The 20,145-nt window shown below is 38.5% G+C and overlaps 4 protein-coding genes across 8 annotated transcripts in view; 1 reads left to right on the forward strand and 3 right to left on the reverse strand.

Annotated features, from left to right (window-relative positions):
• On the forward strand, window positions 1-18,274 carry aspdh (aspartate dehydrogenase domain containing). 4 transcript variants are annotated; one of them, XM_077618177.1, is made up of 9 exons: window positions 1-88; window positions 11,849-11,952; window positions 12,033-12,177; window positions 12,254-12,338; window positions 13,223-13,372; window positions 14,669-14,892; window positions 14,976-15,115; window positions 16,965-17,016; window positions 17,953-18,274. In XM_077618177.1, the coding sequence occupies exons 2-8, from the start codon at window positions 11,898-11,900 to the stop codon at window positions 17,000-17,002; spliced, it is 837 nt and encodes a 278-aa protein (XP_077474303.1). In that variant the 5' UTR covers window positions 1-88; window positions 11,849-11,897; the 3' UTR covers window positions 17,003-17,016; window positions 17,953-18,274. The 4 variants fall into 4 exon arrangements, with proteins under 4 accessions (XP_077474303.1, XP_077474302.1, XP_077474305.1 ...); XM_077618176.1 differs by lacking the exon at window positions 1-88 and adding an exon at window positions 11,675-11,775; XM_077618179.1 differs by lacking the exon at window positions 1-88 and adding an exon at window positions 11,675-11,775 and having other exon boundaries at window positions 14,976-15,076.
• Window positions 3,401-5,897, reverse strand: LOC144088770 (lysoplasmalogenase TMEM86A-like). 2 transcript variants are annotated; one of them, XM_077619426.1, is made up of 4 exons: window positions 5,691-5,897; window positions 4,998-5,241; window positions 4,304-4,623; window positions 3,401-3,516 (listed from the first exon to the last, which is right to left on the reverse strand). In XM_077619426.1, exons 1-4 carry the CDS (start codon window positions 5,739-5,741, stop codon window positions 3,514-3,516), a joined length of 618 nt encoding a protein of 205 aa, XP_077475552.1. In that variant the 5' UTR covers window positions 5,742-5,897; the 3' UTR covers window positions 3,401-3,513. The 2 variants fall into 2 exon arrangements, with proteins under 2 accessions (XP_077475552.1, XP_077475551.1); XM_077619425.1 differs by lacking the exon at window positions 3,401-3,516 and having other exon boundaries at window positions 3,919-4,623.
• tmem86b (transmembrane protein 86B) lies at window positions 7,295-15,499 on the reverse strand. The gene is made up of 4 exons (XM_077618181.1): window positions 15,323-15,499; window positions 9,926-10,041; window positions 8,879-9,122; window positions 7,295-8,488 (listed from the first exon to the last, which is right to left on the reverse strand). The coding sequence occupies exons 2-4, from the start codon at window positions 9,974-9,976 to the stop codon at window positions 8,037-8,039; spliced, it is 747 nt and encodes a 248-aa protein (XP_077474307.1). The 5' UTR covers window positions 9,977-10,041; window positions 15,323-15,499; the 3' UTR covers window positions 7,295-8,036.
• gys1 (glycogen synthase 1 (muscle)) overlaps window positions 17,127-20,145 on the reverse strand; it is a 14,678-nt gene continuing 11,659 nt past the window's right edge. Inside the window, exons 14-16 of the mRNA XM_077618173.1 lie at window positions 19,915-20,078; window positions 18,182-18,262; window positions 17,127-18,087 (exon numbers count right to left, since the gene is read on the reverse strand). Of these exons, the coding sequence (XP_077474299.1) occupies window positions 17,842-18,087; window positions 18,182-18,262; window positions 19,915-20,078 (491 nt within the window). The 3' untranslated portion in view covers window positions 17,127-17,841. The remainder of the gene's footprint in view (window positions 18,088-18,181; window positions 18,263-19,914; window positions 20,079-20,145) is intronic.

Below are 20,145 nucleotides of genomic sequence, written 5' to 3' on the forward strand. Positions count from 1 at the left end.
TGATCCACGGGAGATTTCAGCTTGAACCACGGAGAACCACGAGGGATTTTCTTGATATACCAGTAAAGCTGCATTCAGGAAGCAAATAGTAAGTACCACGGGAGATTGTCTTAATATCAGTAACGCTGCATTCTGGAAGCAAATAGTAAGTAAAACATATAGCGTCCGACGATGAAGTGCCCGCCGACGAAATGTCGAGTACCGGCGAGCTGTCTGGCGTCGTCGCGGGCTAAAAGTATGCTAAGACTTTGATTTATTTAATAAAAATGACCATATAAAGTATTTCAACACCTTACTGTATTGCAAGTTCTCTCACTTAGAAATGTACATCGTAGGAAATTGTTTACGTCGGTACCCGGACATTTCGTCGGGGGGCACTTCGTCGTCGGACGCTATATGTTGTACGTAATTATTTACGAAGGTACGAAATGTCCGGGTACCTATATAGGTAAACAATTTCCTAAGATGTACATTTCTAAGTGGGAGAACTTGCAATACAGCAAGGTGTTGAAATACTTTATATGGTCATTTTTAGCATATATGGCCCCATATGGCTATTTAGCCGGTTATAATTCTGTGTGGGGTAAATAGTAAGAAACTACATTTTATAAGGTTTATTTCCTTAATGTGATAATTGATAAGGACCTATATAAACCTATATAAAGATAACTAGGTCTACTCAACTTTTATGGCATACATTTCTTAACAAAAGCACGCATTAATGGTAACAGTATTATGTTATCTCACAGATGTCTACATAGTCCATTGACACCAATTTTCTTTAGAATTGAAACAGTTATAAGACAAGTGTTACATACAATTCCAATGATACTGATAGTAATAATACACATGTAACCCTCCAATCCTATAAACTTCTTTAGAAGTAGCACTTTTTAGACAAGTAACATTGTTAACATAATACATATCAACCATATCTGTTCATTCACCAATACTAATGGCGATAAAACAATTTTGTTGTCATTACACATGTTACAAGAAACATTGCCTACAGAACCAGAATTTTGTCTTTGCTTTGGTTTTCCTTCCAACACACCCCACGTGATGCCAATGAAGACAAGCATCACATACAACTGATGGTTTACTGTGGAGGTCATCGCCACAGGAGTTGCACAAGTACACAATTGTTTCTTTTCTTGTGAGGTACACTTCTTGTAGCAGCCTCCATGCATCGCTTGTGAAATATCGTCGTAGTTTATTAATGTCAATGTGATCATCAAACAGCATGTCTGGAAGATTGTCTGGATTAGACTCCACACATGATTCTCCAAGTTGGTTACCACCAAATTTGGCAATAAATTCAATAATTCTTAACAAATACTCAGTTATTATTTATCTTATAAGTGGTAAACTTCCCACCAAATTTGATAAAGATCAGATGGGCAGTTAAAATTGTTTCCTGTTCACCCAATTAGCATGGAATTGATAGATTTTAACATTAGGTGAATAGGGATTTAATGACTATTATTTAACATTGAGTGAATAGAGGATTTTCGAAACCATTCAACCAATCTTAATGAAATTTGATGTGTTATTGCCACTTATAAAATAAACAATAACTGCCAATTATTGTGAGTATTGCTTTAGAAATGGGAGAAATATTGCCAAATTTCAATTCTCATAATGGATTGACTTTGCCTATAGTCTACATTAAAGTATCCCTGTGTTTTGATGACACAAAGACAAATCAGAGCAATATTACTATAATGCTGAGATAGTGTACTGTTGTTATTTGATAGCCCCTGGGACTATTTGACCGGTTACCGGCTATGGAGCCGCTGCCTAAAAGTATACTAAGACTTTGATTTGTTTAATAAAAATGACCATATAAAGTATTTCAAAACCTTGCTGTATTGCAAGTTCTCTGACTTAGAAATGTACATCGTAGGAAATTGTTTACCTATATAAGTACCCGTACATTTCGTACCTTTGTAGGTACCCGGACATTTCGTCGGCGGGCACTTCGTCGGCGGACGCAATATGTTGTAATTACTTACGAATATATTTATATATATATATATATATATATATATATATATATATATACATATATATGTATACATATATACATATATGCATATATACATATATACATACATATATATATATATAAATTTGGCTTTCTTTTTATAAAATTTATATTTTCTCTACAGGCCATAGCTTGAACACGGGAGATTTTCTTAATATCAGTAAAGCTGCATTCAGGAAGCAAATAGTAAGTACAATATGTACTCCATGGCCTGTAAAAAAATATAAATTTTATTTTTTAAAAAGCCTATTTATATATATATATATATATATATATATATATATATATATATATATATATATATATATATATATATATATATATATATATATATATATATATATATATATAAATTGGCTTTTTTTAAATAACATTTATATTTTCTTACAGGCCATGGAGTTCACTGTCACTAAGCGTGGTGGGAGGAAGCTGCTCCACAATGGGTATGCTTATATAGTTGACAAAAAGAGGGAAGGCATTACCTATTGGAGATGCGAAGAAAGAGGAAGATGTGGAGGGCGACTTAAGACAGTGAATGATGTTCTACAAGGTGTTCCACTGCTACATTCTCACCAACCAGATCCCAGTAGAGTTGTTGTACTCAAGACAGTACAGAACATGAAGGAACAAGCCTCTAATACTGAAGAAATTCCGAGTACCATAATTCAGAACTGCACATCTAATTTTCCCTTCGAGGCAGCTGGATCTCTTCCCCAAAAAGAAACTCTTGGCAGAATGATTAGAAGACATAGACAAATAAATAGAAAAAGAGCAAAATGATTGGGAAATAACAATACAACAGGCTTCATGCGTTATTATGCCTAGAAACACCAAAAAGAAATACGCAGTTGTTAATGAACGCTTGAAAAAGCTCACAGATGACTATGCAAACAGAGTACAGTACCTACAAGCCATTGCGTATAATTTGTACGTTTTACTGTTTTAATAAAAACTCCCATCTTGAAATTGCTTTGTCTTCTTTTTAATATTTTTTTTATAAAATACTTTTATTTAACAAGCCATTGCACATATTTTGTAAGTTTTATTGTTTTAATAAAAACACCATCTGTGAATTTGCTTTGTCTTCTTTTTAATACAATTTTAAATTTTATTTAATGCCTTTTATTTTAATGTCAAAGTTCCTTTAAACAATCTGAAGTAAAAACTCACGGATGACTGCAAACAGTACCTACAAGCCATTGCACATAATTTTATTTATTGCCTTTTATTTTAATGTCAAAGTTCCATTAAAGTAGTTTACTGAAGTAAAAACTCATGATTATAATTTTGAGAGTGAGAGATTACCTGGTTGATCGCTTTCAAAAGTAAAAACACTCTCATGATTATAATTTTGAGAGCGAGCGAATCCGGCGATGAATTGTCCGTTGACGAAATGCCTGTCCGGCGACGAAACGTCCGTTCGACGAAATGTCCGGGGACGAAGTGTCCGTCGACGAAATGTCCGGTCACTGGGAAGTCATTTCTGTTTTTGTTGTCAATGTTCAAAATCAATACCTGTGAATGTTTTTCACTCTTCAATGGACTTTGAATTGTGCAATATGGGTTTGATCAAAGTTCATGACTATATTTAATAATAACAAAAACTAAGTGTTTTATACGCGTAACTAGTGTTGCACTGATGATTGGGTTGGACATGTAGTGCCTTCAATGGCAGACTATTACCTAAGCAGTATATTATCTAGCCACAATAGTAATTACTTGTGCATTCAAGTGAGTGTGCAATGAATTTTGTATTAAAAGGAAAAATAATGTTGGGAAAAGGTTGTTGTTTTTTAATATAAATTCATCAGTGCAACACTACATACAACAACCAGATCACATTGGCAACACTCATTAAAATAGATTGAAGATACTTAAATATACCTTTTATTCCAGTGTGCATCAAATCATTTCCAAACCAATTTTGCTCAGTATATTAAAATATATAAAACAGTAAAACAAAATACATACATTATAAATGTATATCAGACTGTCCCACTGTCATCCAGGCTACCTATAATTAGCAGATGTATGTTACTTGAGGTGTATATATATACATATATATATATATATTTATACATACATATATATATACATACATACATACATACATACACATACTGTCTAGGACTTCTTCCACTTGGAAAAGTCATTTTTGTGTTCCACTACCGTCATATCTCCCACGGCAATTAGTAACTGGGCTAAGTAATATGTTAACATGACAACAGCATCACTGTTTTGCCCAAGTGGTATCACCTTAAATTCTTGCAAAGCCAGTCCACAGTCAGACACAATGAAGATCAAACTTCCCAGCAATGTAAATGCCCGATGGGTTCTGATGGCTAATATCGCCATTGTTGTGATCAAGACAATGTAGACTCCCACAGCAGGAACCATGATCTCTGAACTTCGATGCTTCTTCAAAAATGGAAACAAGTATGCGTAAAAGCCAGCAGCAATCATAACCAGGATCAAATAGAACACGCCTGTACATGACGAGGAGGAATGCGTCTCGTAACGGGATGAGAGGAAGGCGATCGAGTAGAGAAGATGAGCCACAGCAAACGCAATCATGCCTTGAAAACAGGACATAAAGTGATAAGGTTTCTGCATAAAAATCAAGAAAACATGCTTTTTCTCAAGATAAATGCTTGGAAATATGGAGAGTGGAGAATTATTTTTACAAACATCAAAAACTACGTGGATAATTAACTCATTGCCTGCCATCGACAGCGACAGACGTCCAATCACTTTTGACGGTGAGGTCTACCCAGCGATTGTTCGATCTCTGCCAACCCCCCCAGACAAATTGGATTGGACGCCTCTAGGCGTCAATGACAGCGAAACATGATCACTCAACGCCAGCCTTCCCATTTGAAATGGATTTCATGTTCATCGCTGTTAATGACCGGGAATGAATTAAAGATAAGAACTCAATGTGTCCCCCTACCATAGAGAAATAACCCGGGCCACACCAGGCACCAGTCACCCACAGCTGAGATGACAAGACCTCCCACCACACCCAGTACACTCTGACATCCATTCCACCTCAGCACCGCCACAGCCAGCAGGACAGTCGGCGCCGCCTTGATGGCTGCCTGCACGATGGACGGCGTCGGGTTTGGGGTCCACAGGTAGAAGTACAAGGCTGTGGCCAAAAAGAAAGGCACCAGAGAAAACAGCAGAGTGCAGGACTGAAAGAGAAAAAAAGCCATATTTATGAGGGAAATCATTCTTGACTCTCAAAAAACACTCTGAATAGAATTAAATTTTAGGTTCATTAGAAACAATCTAAATCCTGAGTCAGCAAAACTGTATTTTGACGCAATGATCATATCACACAAGACTTAATGCCTAAGAAGTTGGTCATTGGCCTGCAAGACAATACTAAAACCAATTATATATATATATATATATATATATATATATATATATATATATATATATGTATATGTATATATATATATATATATATATATATATATATATATATATATATATATATATATATATATATATATATACATAAAGATGAATATGTTTATTCATACGTGCTGTCCCTTACTAAATAAATCAAACTCAATGTAAACATTAAAATAGAATTTTCCGATCAAAGACAATGTGGTAAAGAAAAGGAGCGTACTGTGTTCCTCCTCTGCCGTCTGTCATAAGCATCTGTCTCAAGGGTGTCCATGTTCTCCACGGAGAAAAGTTCGACCTCCTGTGTCGCGGTGCTCTGCCAGCGTGTTCTTCACAAAGCTGGAAGAAAAAAACACACAAAAGCTTTCCCTTTGGTCCTGTTCTTTCTGTCAGAATGACCTCTATGCTGCGTCTGCTTTGAACTTGCGACTGATCCTTGCGGCGGGATTACACCCTGATTATCAACCTTGTAGAGTTGTTGTACTCAAGACAGTACAGAACATGAAGGAACAAGCCTCTAATACTGAAGAAATTCAGAGTACCATGGAACAAGCCTCTAATACTGAAGAAATTCCGAGTACCATGATTCATAACTGCACATCTAATTTTCCCTTAGAGGCAACTGGATCTCTTCCCCAAAAAGAAACTCTTGGCAGAATGATTAGAAGACAAAGACAAATAAATTGAAAAAGAGCAAAATGATTGGGAAATAACAATACAACAGGCTTCATGCGTTATTATGCCTAGAAACACCAAAAAGAAATACACAGTTGTTAATGAACGGTTGAAAAAGCTCACAGATGACTATGCAAACAGAGTACAGTACCTACAAGCCATTGCGCATAATTTGTACGTTTTACTGATTTAATAAAAACTCCCTCCCATCTGTGAATTTGCTTTGTCTTCTTTTTAATATATTTTTTTTATAAAATACTTTTATTTAACAAGCCATTGCACATAATTTGTAAGTTTTAATAAAAACACCATCTGTGAATTTGCTTTGTCTTCTTTTTAATACAATTTTTAATTTTATTTATTGCCTTTTATTTAAATGTCAAAGTTCCTTTAAACAATCTGAAGTAAAAACTCACGGATGACTATGCAAACAGTACCTACAAGCTATTGCACATAATTTTTAATAAAATAATTTTATTTATTGCCTTTTATTTTAATGTCAAAGTTCCTTTAAAGTAGTTTACTGAAGTAAAAACTCTCATGATTATAATTTTGAGAGTGAGAGATTACCTGGTTGATCGCTTTCAACAGTAAAAAAAACTCTCATGATTATAATTTTGAGAGTGAGCGAATCCGGCGATGAATTGTCCGTTGAGGAAATGTCTGTTCGACGAACTGTCCGGCGACGAAACGTCCGTTCGCCGAAATGTCCGGGGACGAAGTGTCCGTCGACGAAATGTCCGGTCACTGTGAAGTCATTTCTGTTTTTGTTGTCAATGTTCAAAATCAATACCTGTGAATGTTTTTCACTCTTCAATGGACTTTGAATTGTGCAATATGGGTTTGATCAAAGTTCATTACTATATTTAATAATAACAAAAACTAAGTTTTTTATTCGCGTAACTAGTGTTGCACTGATGATTGGGTTTGACATGTAGCGCCTTTAATGGCAGACTTATACCTAAGCAGTATATTATCTAGCCACAATAGTAATTACTTGTGCATTCAAGTGAGTGTGCAATTAATTTTGTATTAAAAGGAAAAATTATGGGGGGGGGAAAGGTTTTTGTTTTTTTTCCATATAAATTCATCAGTGCAACACTCCATACAACAACCAGATCACATTGGCAACACTCATTAAAATAGATTGAAGATACTTAAATATACCTTTTATTCCAGTGTGCATCAAATCATTTCCAAACCAATTTTGCTCAGTATATTAAAATATATAAAACAGTAAAACAAAATACATACATCATAAATGTATATCAGACTGTCTCACTGTCATCCAGGCTACCTATAATTAGCAGATGTATGTTACTTGAGGTGTGTGTGTATATATGTATATATATCAGTGGCGGGCCGTCAGGGCCTTCAAGGCCTTCTCTGCTGGCCTAAGAAATATCTGAATCATATATATTTTGTCCATCAATACTTATTAAATAATTCCAAATGGTCTGTTAGCTTCCTTTCATTGCTTCTCCCCCTGTTTGCACTGCTTCCAGATGTGTGTTTTCATATTGAAGCATTTAACCAATCACATTTCAGCCATTATTTGTTGCCAGGGTCAGAAATCTGCCTCAAGGCCTTCACAATCAATTCTGCAGGCTCTGCTGGATTAAACAAGCGTCGATAAGACTGTTGCTATAACAATCAGATTTCGAGTTGGCAACACCACAATGCCTTCTCGCAGGCGTAGGGATATGTCATCGCTTTCACCATCTATGATTGGCTAGTGATTAGCCAGTGCTACCAAACTGTATCTGTAGCGAGCTGCACAAGCAAATTGTATTTGTATTTAATCATTAAATGCTGCTAGGAAGTAGATTTTACCCGTTGAAGGCGCTAGGAGAAAATGCACGGACCGCCACTGATATATATATATACATACTGTCTAGGACTTCTTCCACTTGGAAAAGTCATTTTTGTGTTCCACTGCCGTCATATCACCCACGGCAATCAGTAACTGGGCTAAGTAATATGTTACCATGACAACAGCATCACTGTTTTGCCCAAGTGCTATCACCTTAAATTCTTGCAAAGCCAGTGCACAGTCAGACACAATGAAGATCAAACTTCCCAGCAATGTAAATGCCCGATGGGTTCTGATGGCTAATATCGCCATTGTTGTGAGCAAGACAGTGTAGACTCCCACAGCAGGAACCATGATCTCTGAACTTCGATGCTTCTTCAAAAATGGAAACAAGTATGCGTAAAAGCCAACAGCAATCACAACCAGGATCAGATAGAACACGCCTGTACATGACGAGGAGGAATGCGTCTCGTAACGGGATGAGAGGAAGGCGATCGAGTAGAGAAGATGAGCCACAGCAAACGCAGCCATGCCTTGAAAACAGGACATAAACATAAAGTGATAATGTTTCTGCATAAAAATCAAGAAAACATGCTTTTTCTCAAGATAAATGCTTGGAAATATGGAGAGTGGAGAATTATTTTTACACACATCAAAAACTACGTGGATCATTAACTCATTGCCTGCCATCGACAGCGACAGACGTCCAATCACTTTTGACAATGAGGTCTATAGACCCAGCGATTGTTCGATCTCTGCCAGCCCCCCCAGACAAATTGGATTGGACGCCTGTTGGCGTCAATGACAGCGAAACATGATCACTCGGAGTCGACGCCAGCCTCCCCATTTGAAATGGATTTCATGTTCATCGCTGTTAATGACCGGGAATGAATTAAAGATAAGAACTCAATGTGTCCCCCTACCATAGAGAAATAACTCGGGCCACACCAGGCACCAGTCACCCACAGCTGAGATGACAAGTCCTCCCACCACACCCAGTACACTCTGACATCCATTCCAGCTCAGCACCGCCACAGCCAGCAGGACCGTCGGCGCCGTCTTGATGGCTGCCTGCACGATGGACGGCGTCGGGTTTGGGGTCCACAGGTAGAAGTACAAGGCTGTGGCCAAAAAGAAAGGCAGCAGAGAAAACAGCAGAGTGCAGGACTGAAAGAAAAAAAAAGCCATATTTATAAGGAAAATCATTCTTGACTCAACTTGTCGAGACTAAACGACAGATACAAACACTCTGAAGAGAATTAAATTCAATTAGTCCAATTTTAGGTTCATAAGAAACAATCTAAATCCTGAGTCAGCAAAACTGTATTTTGGCGCAATATATATATATATATGTGTATATATATGTATATGTATATATGTGTATATATATGTGTGTGTATATATATGTGTATATATGTATATATATGTGTGTGTATATATATATGTATATATATATGTGTGTGTGTATATATATATATATATAAAGGGCGGCCCGGTGTCGCGATAGGTGAGCGTGTCGGCCTCACAGCTCTGGGATCCTGGGTTCAAATCCTGGTCACGTCGACCTGTGTGGAGTTTGCATGTTCTACCCGGGCCTGTGTGGGTTTCCTCCGGGCACTCCGGTTTCCTCCCACATTCCAAAAACATGCATGGTAGGCTGATTTGACACTCTAAATTTCCCCTGAGTGATTGGTTGTTTGTCTCCTTGTGCCCTGTGATCGGCTGGCCACCGATTCAGGGTGTCCCCCCGCCTCTAACCCGGAGTCAGCTGGGATAGGCTCCAGCACCCCCCGCGACCCAAATGAGGATAATTCGGTTCAGAAAATGAGATTAGATATACATGTTCATTAAGGTCAAGATGAATATGTTTATTCATATGTGCTGTCCCTTAGTAAATAAATCAAACTCAATGTAAACATTAAAATAGAATGTTTAGATCAAAGACAATGTGGTAAAGAAAAGGAGCGTACTGTGTTCCTCCTCTGCCGTCTGTCATAAGCATCTGTCTCAAGGATGTCCATGTTCTCTACGGAGAAAAGTTCGACCTCCTGTTTCGCGGTGCTCTGCCAGCGTGTTCTTCACAAAGCTGGAAAAAAAAACAGACAAAAGCTTTCCCTTTGGTCCTGTTCTTTCTGTCAGAATGACATCTATGCTGCGTCTGCTTTGAACTTTAGACTGATCCTTGCGGCGAGATTACACCCTGATTATCAACCTTCTCCATTTTGAGTCATAATGAACTGAAAGTGTGACCTTTAACCTGTGCAGAGGAAATAAACATCAACATGAAGGGCAAAGTTGAAGAGATTGATTCATTGGTTATATTAATGGGACAGTGTGCCTGCCTCGCAGTTTTGAGGTTCTAGTTTGAATCTAAAATTTGCAAATGTCCGTCTTATCCAGATTTTCAGCATTTTAGGTTGATTGATGTTGTCTGAATGGTTTATTGTATTTGTTTTATTTTTATTGTAATAATTTTTAATATTATTTTTTAATCATTTATATATTTTTATTATCTGTATTTGGTCTTGCAATGTTGGCATCACTTAACAAAAATCACTTAGGATTAGTAGTACTATCACTACTACTGCTATTACTACACCTACTAATACTATGACGACAACTAATACTACTACTACTACAAGTACTACTACGACTACTGCTACTACTACTACTACAAGTACTACTACGACTACTGCTACTACTACTACTACAAGTACTACTACGACTACTGCTACTACTAGTACTACTACGACTACTGCTACTACTAGTACTACTACGACGACTGCTACTACTACTACTACTACGACTACTGCTACTACTACTACGACTACTACTACTACTACTAGTACTACTACTACGACTACTGCTACTACTACACCTACTACTACTATGACGAATAGTACTATTACTACTATGACGACGACTAGTACTATTACTACTATGACGACAACTAGTACTATTACTACTATGATGACGACTAGTACTACTACTAGTACTACTACTACTACTACTAGTACTACTACTAGTACTACTACTACGACTACTGCTACTACTACCACTACTACTACTACTAATCAAATCAAAAGCCTTTATTGTCATCATACACAGCTGCGTATAACGAAATTGGTGGTGCTACTCCAAGCTTTTCAAAGTGCGTTTTCCCAGTAAAAAAAACATAAATAGTAGTATAAAAGTATAAAAAGTCACATCCCGGCTAGGTGAATTCTAAAATATTGCACAGTCTAAGATATTGCACATTGTTATTGCACAGAAGGGATTGTGTGTCGTGCTGACGCAAGTTCAGAGTCCTGATGGTTGTGGGGAAAAAACTGTCCTTAAGTCTATTTGTCCGTGCTTTGTGAGACCTGTAGCGTCTGCCAGAGGGCAGCAGCTGGAACAGTAGTAGTATTACTACTACTAATACTACTCCTACCACTACTATGACTACTAATACTACTAGTACTACTCCTACCACTACTACCACTACTGCTACTACCCTATTTCACTGGTTGGCCTGGACACTGCCTAACTCATTGTTTGACATTTAAGATAGTAGGAGCCCAATCAATTTGATGTGGGAAGAATGGTAGCAAATGAATGCTGCCATCCTTCCAGTTCAAATGGATTGGACATCTACCAGTAATCAACTAGTGAGCGTGTATCTAAATAAGTACTATTTCCAAATCCAATGGCTAAAGAACTAGCAATGATTAACTTTAGCCTCTACAGGTCAAACTTTGTACTATGTGCTTTCCCATAATTCCTTTGCCGATCATGCTCGATTCAGATTGGGAAAGACGGGAAAGGTGTGGGATTATCGGTGAGCGGTGTAACGATGTTGATGTGACGTTAAATGGATGTGTTGATATACGTATGTTGCTTTGTGATGCAAGTGAACCTTCAGGATCTTCATAAGACGGTTTGTGTCCCTTTTACGGAAACATGGCGGCAAGGTCCTCTTCCCTGCGTGTTGGAATTGTAGGATTTGGACATCTAGGTGTGAATTTTTTCATCATGTGAAAACCCCACAGAGTAAATGTGGGAAAATAGTCATCTTCCATTTGCTTTGTTCTTTAGGGCAGTACCTGGTGGAGAGAATCGTCAAAGATGGAGCAGCTGTAGGCTTAACTCTAGCCTTTGTTTGGAATCGGAATTCGGAAAAACTAAAAGGATTGGTCCCGGAGGAGCTCGTGCTGAGAAACCTGTCATCCTTCGCAGACAGGTGTCAATGCAAATATGCAAACTTGGGTTTTTTGACATTATGCACTTAACTCTCTGCAAAATGTCACAACTTTTAGGCAATGCGACATCATTGTTGAAGTGTGCCATCCTCAGGTGGTCCAAGAATTTGGGGTCCATTTCCTCTCTCACTCACACTTTATGGTATATTTTGATTTTTCTCTATTTACATGCAATCATTTTCCGAGCTGCTTATCCTCGTGAGGGCGTTGAGGGTGCTGGAGACTATCCCAGCCAACAACACCCTGAATTGGTTGCCAGCCAATCAATGGGCACAATGAGCCGAACAACCAATCACGCTCACATTCGTACGTAGGGGCAATTTAGAATATTCAACGAGGCTAGCATGCATGTTGTTGGGGTGTTCGATGAGACAAACCATGGAGGAACGTGGAGAACATGCAAACTCCATACAGGAAGACAATGACCCCCCAGAGATTGAACCCTCGATCATGGAACTGTGAGGCAGATGTGGTAACCAATCTTCCACTGTGCTGCCTTTCTTTCTCAACAGAACCAAAAATTACAGTTAAGATTACAAATGATATTCGTAAGCGGCACGGCGTCTTGAATGGTTAGGCCTCACATGTCTGGGGCCTGGGTTTAAATCCAGGTTGGAGTTTGCATGTATGGGTTTCCTCCGGGTACTCCGGTTTTCCTCCCAAATTATAATACTCAAAATTGCCTCTAGGTATGAGTGTGAGCGTGAATGGCTGTCTGTCTCCTCATGCCCTGCAATCAGCTGGCCACAGGGTGTCCTCCGCCTCATGGGATAGGCTCCAACACCCCCGCGACCCTTGTGAGGATGAAGCGGTTCAGAAAATTATATGATAGTAGTATAGTCTAATCTAAGCAGTCCAAATGTACCGATATCTAATCATCTTCTTGTGGTTTTGCTGCCTATGCAGTTAGCATAACCATTATGAATTACTAAATATATTATTAATTCAATAAAAATGAATTATTTTGCTGTCTATGGTCTGTTGATTGGCAGGAGGAGCCAATTGATTAAAATTTCGTTCCTGTAGGTTGGGTCCCCCTCAGTTCTAGCTGATCAAGAGCTTAACGAGAAACTTCGTCAGACGGCGAAAGTGAATGGAAAAACACTCTACGTCCCCAGTGGTGCATTATGGGGAGGCCAGGACATCCAGAGGTTGAATGATGGCGGGGCCTTGCAGGTAAAATGACATCATGCAGCTCTAATGTTTGTCAACAAAAGCTGACACAATTCTTTGACTAATTGACGAATATTGATAAACAAATGAGACGTTTATTTTGACATGGATTATTTTGAGAGATTGTTGAACTCATAATGTGGGGTGGGGGGTTGAACCCCGATCTCATTAGTGTGAGGCAGACCTGCTAAGAGGTTGTCTAACATTCCACTTACTTAAGTTAATTGAACAAAATAGATTTAATATTATTTAATATACTTTTTTTTTCATTTTATTTATTCATTTTCTGAAACGCACAAGGTTCACAGGGGTGCTGAGGCCTATCCCAGCTAATTACAGGCACTTGGCGGGGGACGCCTCATACATAGGGTCAATTAAGAGCACACGTGTCAAAGTGGCGGCCCGGGGGCCAAATCTGACCTGCCGCATCATTTTGTGTGGCCCGGGAAACTAAATCATGAGTGCCGACTTTCTGTTTTAGGATCAAATTCAAATGAAGAGTATAGATGTATATTAAAATTTCCTGATTTTCCCTCTTTTAAATCAATAATTGTAATTTTTTAATCAATTTTTTCTGTGTTTTTAGTTTAAAAACCATTTTGTAAAATCTAAACATATATTTAAAAAAAAGCTAAAATAAACATTGTTGTAGATCTATAAAAAAACTGAATATTCAGGGATTTTAATCCAGTTCTTTTAATCCATTTATAAAAAAATATCTAAATATTATATCTAAAATGGTCCGGCCCACATGAAATCAAGTTGACGTTAAAGCGACCCGGAAACCAACCAGAGTCTGAAACCCTTGATTTAGAGTTTTCAACCACCCTACCCTGTAAGTTTTTGGGAATGTGGTGGTAAACCAGAGTACCCAGAGAAAAACCATGCAAGCCCGGGTAGAACATGCAAAGCCCACACAGTGAGGACCAACCTGGGCTCAAACCCACGACCCTAGAACTGTGAGGCAGACGCGCAAACTACTCGTCCAACGGGTTGTATTTACATTTAAAAAATATTTTAATAAAATGTCTAAAACAATACTGAAAATATATTTGGATATTACCAACACTTTCAGCAACTAATAAAAATAAAATACACCCCAGAAAAATTATACTGTGGAAGTTAATGACAGAATCAACCAATGAAACTACATCATGCGTCTTTTGCTACATTTAAAAAGTTGCGATTTGTCCAAATTGTAAACTTCTGACCAAGTTATTTTTCCAGGTGGCCTTTCCTCCCTATGCAAGTCTACAAAACAAAACAAAAATTCATCCTCGTCTCTTTACATGTGTCCAGGCTTTGTTCATAAGAATGTCCAAGCATCCGTCCTGCTTCCGTCTAACAGGAGATGTCCTCTCTGACTGGACAGAAGGAGAAGGTAGGCGGGTTTTATTCAGAGGTTCAGTGGCGGACCTGTGCCCCCTGGCCCCCAACAATGTCAACACCATGGCGGCAGCAGCAGTGGCTGCGGGGAAGCTCGGCTTTCACGGCGTTCAGGGAGAGATTGTATCCGACACGGCGTGAGTTTTCGTCTGATTTTCTAGAGGACAAATGGAGCCTTGCAATTTTTTTCTTCATGAAACTGTCCTTCTTTTGCGTTCAGGTTGAGTGACTATCACCTGGTGGAAGTAGAAGCGATGGGGCCTAATGGTTTCTCGGTTCACACAGTGAGGAAGAATCCGGCCCAACTCGGTGCCGTAACCGGTAGTGCAACATACAACTCGTTTTGGAATAGTTTACTTGGTATGTTTCACACTTCTCAGGTTTCAGTGTAAGGTTTTCAAAATAATTTCAACTGGTAAGCAGCAGTCAATGAACCATACCCGAAGAGAACGACTTCAACAAGTCAATTGGAATGATTTACAAATCGCAGTTTTGATCACACAACTGACGCATAGATAATACAGTCTCGGTAATTTGGAGTACTAATCACATGACGAGCGAACTTACCTGTTATTTTCCTCGATGAAACGCGGTCATGTTTTATTTTCCTTCTGGATTGCTCTCCCGATTTTCTGACAATATCTCACAACGCCGGTGTTCTCATTAGGCAATACAGGTGAATAATAACCAAAATTTCCTCAGAGGAGAAAGTACTTTGAAATGTATTGTTGTCATTTGGCGTGGATGATCAACCAGCGTACTAACCGGTTTGAGGAATCCTTTATTTAAAATCAACTGTCAACTCCTTATTTCTCAAAGTTGTGGTTAGTGCGTCAGCCTTGCGCTAACATCAGTTCTCCAAAAGAAGATCTCGATCAAATTTATGTCCTCAATTCGTTTCTTTTTAAATTAAGCCTATGTTCAATATTTCAGACCACCACATGCAACTTTGTTTCACTCTTGATCCAAATAAGACTATTGAAAAAAAATCTTAGCAAATGTACATTGACACTCAGCAGTAACAAACAGCTAGCTTCTATTCCAGAGTTAAAGCCATCATTAGTATGGATCTTTAATGCAGTTAGTTACTGTGCTTACGCATAATATTGTATCATCTGTAGGCTGGGCTAATCAAGCCTTTTTTAGGTTTACAGTAATCCCTCGATTATCGCGGTTAATGTAGACTAGACATGGCCGCGATAAACGAAAAAACGCGAAGTAGGGTCACCCCTATTTAAAAAAAAGAGAAGAAAAATAATATTTTTTTACTTCAGTGCCGTCTTTTTATTACTTTACTAAAATCCACCATGTAGTGAAGCCGCAAAAGTTGAAGTCGCAATATTCGAGGGCTTACTATACAGTGGTATTTCGAGATACGAGTTTATTGCGTTCTGGGACTGATCTTAGTCACAAGTAACAAATAACTAGTGGTTTAATAGTACTAAAATGTGTTTAATAGTGCTAAAATTAGATGGATTTCGCGGAGCGGAGAGAGAGAGAGAAACGGCAACGCACTCGTAACATAACATAAACAAATTTAAATGAACTTGGATTACGATGCAGACACACTCAAAAATAAGTTTAATCTAACCTTACACTAAAAACTTAATTCTAATTTTGTTTTAAATTTTGATACCTTTCCTCTCCCAGGTTGGCTCTGTTTGCCATTTGACTTTCAGATGCAACCTTTCGAGGGTTGTTTGCTTTTGTCTTCCATTCAAAATATTCCCAAAATGATGTATACAAATGTCCTCACAATAGGATAACGCACGACCGCTTGCCAACGAGAAGTAGTATGTACTCCTCTCGTATTAGCGATCGCTCTGCCATTCGCACTGACTAACGGGATAAAAAACACTGAAAAAATGCAACGCTCCCCCCAGTGCTCGTAGAGACATTACACGAGGGAGTTGCGACGGGAAAGACAGTGCCCATGATGTTCTTATGAGCAGCATTTCGCGTCCGCTGTACGCTCGTATATCAAAATTTGTCTCGTATCTCAAGATAAATATTTGCTCAAAATTTTACTCATATCTCAAATTGATCCTATGTCAGGGCACTCGTATGTCGAGGCATTACTGTCTCACCTAATAGGGAAGTACACATGTAGCAGAAAATCCAAAAAGTGAAGGTTTATTTTTCCAAGTGCTTTGAAGCTAAACTATCCTCCAATTACAGAGTAACCCTTTGTCCATTTTTTTTCTTCCAGTTTGCAAAGGTCACGGAGGCCGAGTCTACTTATGCTAAGACATCGAATGCCTGTAAGTGAGGTGAAATGTGGATATGGTGTGCTTTTGTTGTCACATAAACATCCGTACAGGCCCTTATAGCTTAATAAAACACATAAACAAAGAAGAAAGACCATTTATCATTTAAAACTTTGACAAGTATTTTGAATCTTTATTATAAGTCAGTCGACATGATGCAAGATTAAAAAAAAACGATAAAACTCTCACAGGGAGTGTATGTAAATCTTGCAAAATGCTTTCTTTCTCCCATCTTAAACTCATTTCAAACATAATTGCAATCACTGAGATCCCTCCAACTCCATCTCCAGCTGTCGCATCCTTATCCCTTTCAATAATAAATACTTTACCAATTCACAAGCAGATAAGCGGGAGTGTAAGATATTTCACAGTAATCACAGCAGAAATTTAAGGCGTGGAAATAAAATCAAAACACAAAAGGCCACAGTGTAAGAGGCCCGTTTTTTTTTGTAACATATTTTTCAATTTTGTGGTTTTCTAGCAAACAAGGCATTTGATAGACAGAAAAAAAGTGCTACAAATTGAGTGTTCAGCACAGTGTAATTGGGAAACTTAAGTATTCTTACTAGCTACTCGCTGATAATTATACATTAGGTTAATAAAATACAGCAATTGTGACTATTTCTATTGTCATATGCTGCTTATTCTTGACAACAAAACACTTGTAGCGCTGCTGGTTTGATTGAAATTATCAAAACTTGGCAGGTATGTTGAAATTTCTGAGGTACGAGCTGGGAAGACACATCAAGCCATTTATATATATATATATAATTTTCTCTCTAAATTAGTCATCCAAAATCTCCTAGGTGATATATAGTGTCAGTTTTTCTCACCCACGACACCGTTGCCATTGCCGTTGGCCTTGTAGGCCGCAGAAATCTTGTTTTTGAACGGCTGGCGAATGTTCACTCTGTCCTTTTCCGCCTCTAGATCTTCATCGTAACGTTCGTCGTCATCGTCGTCTTCGTCGTTGTCCTCCACGTCACTGTGATGTGGGGAGGAGTGGCGGGAGAGGGACGGCGACGGCGGCACGGAGGCGGGACGAGGGTAGCGGAAACCTGACGCCTGAGGAAGTGAGAGAATATATATATATATATATATATTTAGATTTTTTTTTCTCCCAAGATTAAAAAGAATAATCCAACACAAGTTTACTTACTGTTGTGGGATCATGAGGTTCATACAAGAAGGTGTCAGGGAAGGCTTTAGCCAAGGCCATGTGACGCGCAGTTACGTAATACTGAAGTCAAGAGAGGGAAAAAAAATGGGTTTCAAAATGAATAAAACTTTCATTCTAGACCAGGGGTCGGGAACCTTTTTGACGAAGAGAGCCATAAACGATTCATATTTTCAAACATTATTCCTTGAGAGCCATTCTCAGAATTTAAAAGTAAAAATACATGAAAATGTGTGCATTTATTAATCATTTCACCACTTTGAAAGTAAAAAAAGTCTGAATTCTTTTAAGAATATTTTTTCACGGTCGCTAATCAATGAGTATCAATGAGTATGTATGCAGAAGAGAATAATGAAGAAAAATTATGATTCAAAAGCCGTTGCGTTTGGGACTTAGGTGGTCTCTCACCAGCGGTTCCCATATTTTACCACACAGGTTAGCGGCGAGCCATATACACCCATCAAAAGAGCCACATATGGCTCCTGAGCCATAGGTTCCCTACCCCTGTTCTAGACCAATGTTTCCCAACCACTGTGCTGCGGCACACTGGGGTGCCGTGAGCGATGGTAGGTTGTGCCACGGGAAATTAAATTGTAATATTCCGAGAGAAAATGTATAATATTACGAGATTAAAATTTAAATATGATGAACAATAAGTCACTATTGTAATATTACAACATTTAAATCATAATCAGTCAATTAAAGTCCTTTTGTTGCTTATTTTTAATGTAATGTAAACAGGAAGTTGTTTGGTTTAACAGGCATCAAGTCTGTGTAACCAAAAAACTAGTTTTAGATTAGAACTTTACTTCATCCCGTATTCGGGAACGTTCTTAGTTGCAGTAGCAAGACAGACACAGAAGACATAGTAGACCTAGGTAAAAAAAAAACTGGAGCCACACACAGTTAGTACACAAGGTGGGGACCTTCTGCAGACTGAGACTGAGGTTACGGCACAGTCCCTCAGTAGTCTGGAGGTTTTAAAGATCATCTTCCTTGCCTAGATCCCTCCTAAACTGTCCTATCACCTAATCAGCAGCGGAGAGGCTGCTACTGCAACCCCATTAAGAGATTGAAGTCATCTTGGAAGAAAAAGTCATAAAATTATGAGAATAAGATTACTTATTTTTACATCAGGTGAACTGGATGTTGTTCAGGGCAATGTTCCCTCTAATTTTTTGTTTGTCTGGGCAGAAAGACAACCTCCCTGAGCACACTGAGTACCGGTGTGAGCAACATCATCATTGCTCGCTATGGGCACACACCAGTATCACACCTGCCATAAGAAGGTGTATGTCTACTACACATATATGATTTAGTAATAATAAAATGTAATGATTAATATCTATGCATGGGCGGCACGGCGAATGAGTGGTTCGCACGTCGGCCTCACAACTAAAAAAAATAAAAAAAATAAAAAAATGGGATTTTATTTTGTGCGCTCCATATGATTTGCTGTGCGCAGAGAAGACGAGAGTAGTGCGCAATTGCGCACGCGCGCATCTTAGAGGGAACATTGGTTCAGGGTCCGTGGACTTTAACTTTTGGCGACATAAGGTCGGTGTGAAAAACAGGTTTTGTGTGTTTCTTAGATGAAACTGTTTTAAATGAGAAGATTTTCAGCTGGTGGTGTGCCTTGAGAATTTTGCAATGCAAAAAAAAAAACGTGTGCTGCTGCTCAAAGATGGTTGGGAAACCCTCATCTTGACACCTACCCTTCCGAGGTATCTCCAATCAAGGAGGTCGCTTAGACGCTCCGTTCGGTTCCTCTGTATGATCCTCTGACGTCGGCTCTGCTTGCAAAACTGGAACAGAAAAGACGTGAGCTGGTTACACGATTCGTCCACCCCTCGATACCGTCGGTCCAGGATGTAAATCCCTGCAAAAGTCAGAATTCAAAAAAGTCAGCACACTTTTCAATTTGGTTGAAATGATTAAAATTGAAA

Source organism: Stigmatopora argus, chromosome 14, assembly GCF_051989625.1.
Source record: "Stigmatopora argus isolate UIUO_Sarg chromosome 14, RoL_Sarg_1.0, whole genome shotgun sequence".
Taxonomy (NCBI): domain Eukaryota; kingdom Metazoa; phylum Chordata; class Actinopteri; order Syngnathiformes; family Syngnathidae; genus Stigmatopora; species Stigmatopora argus.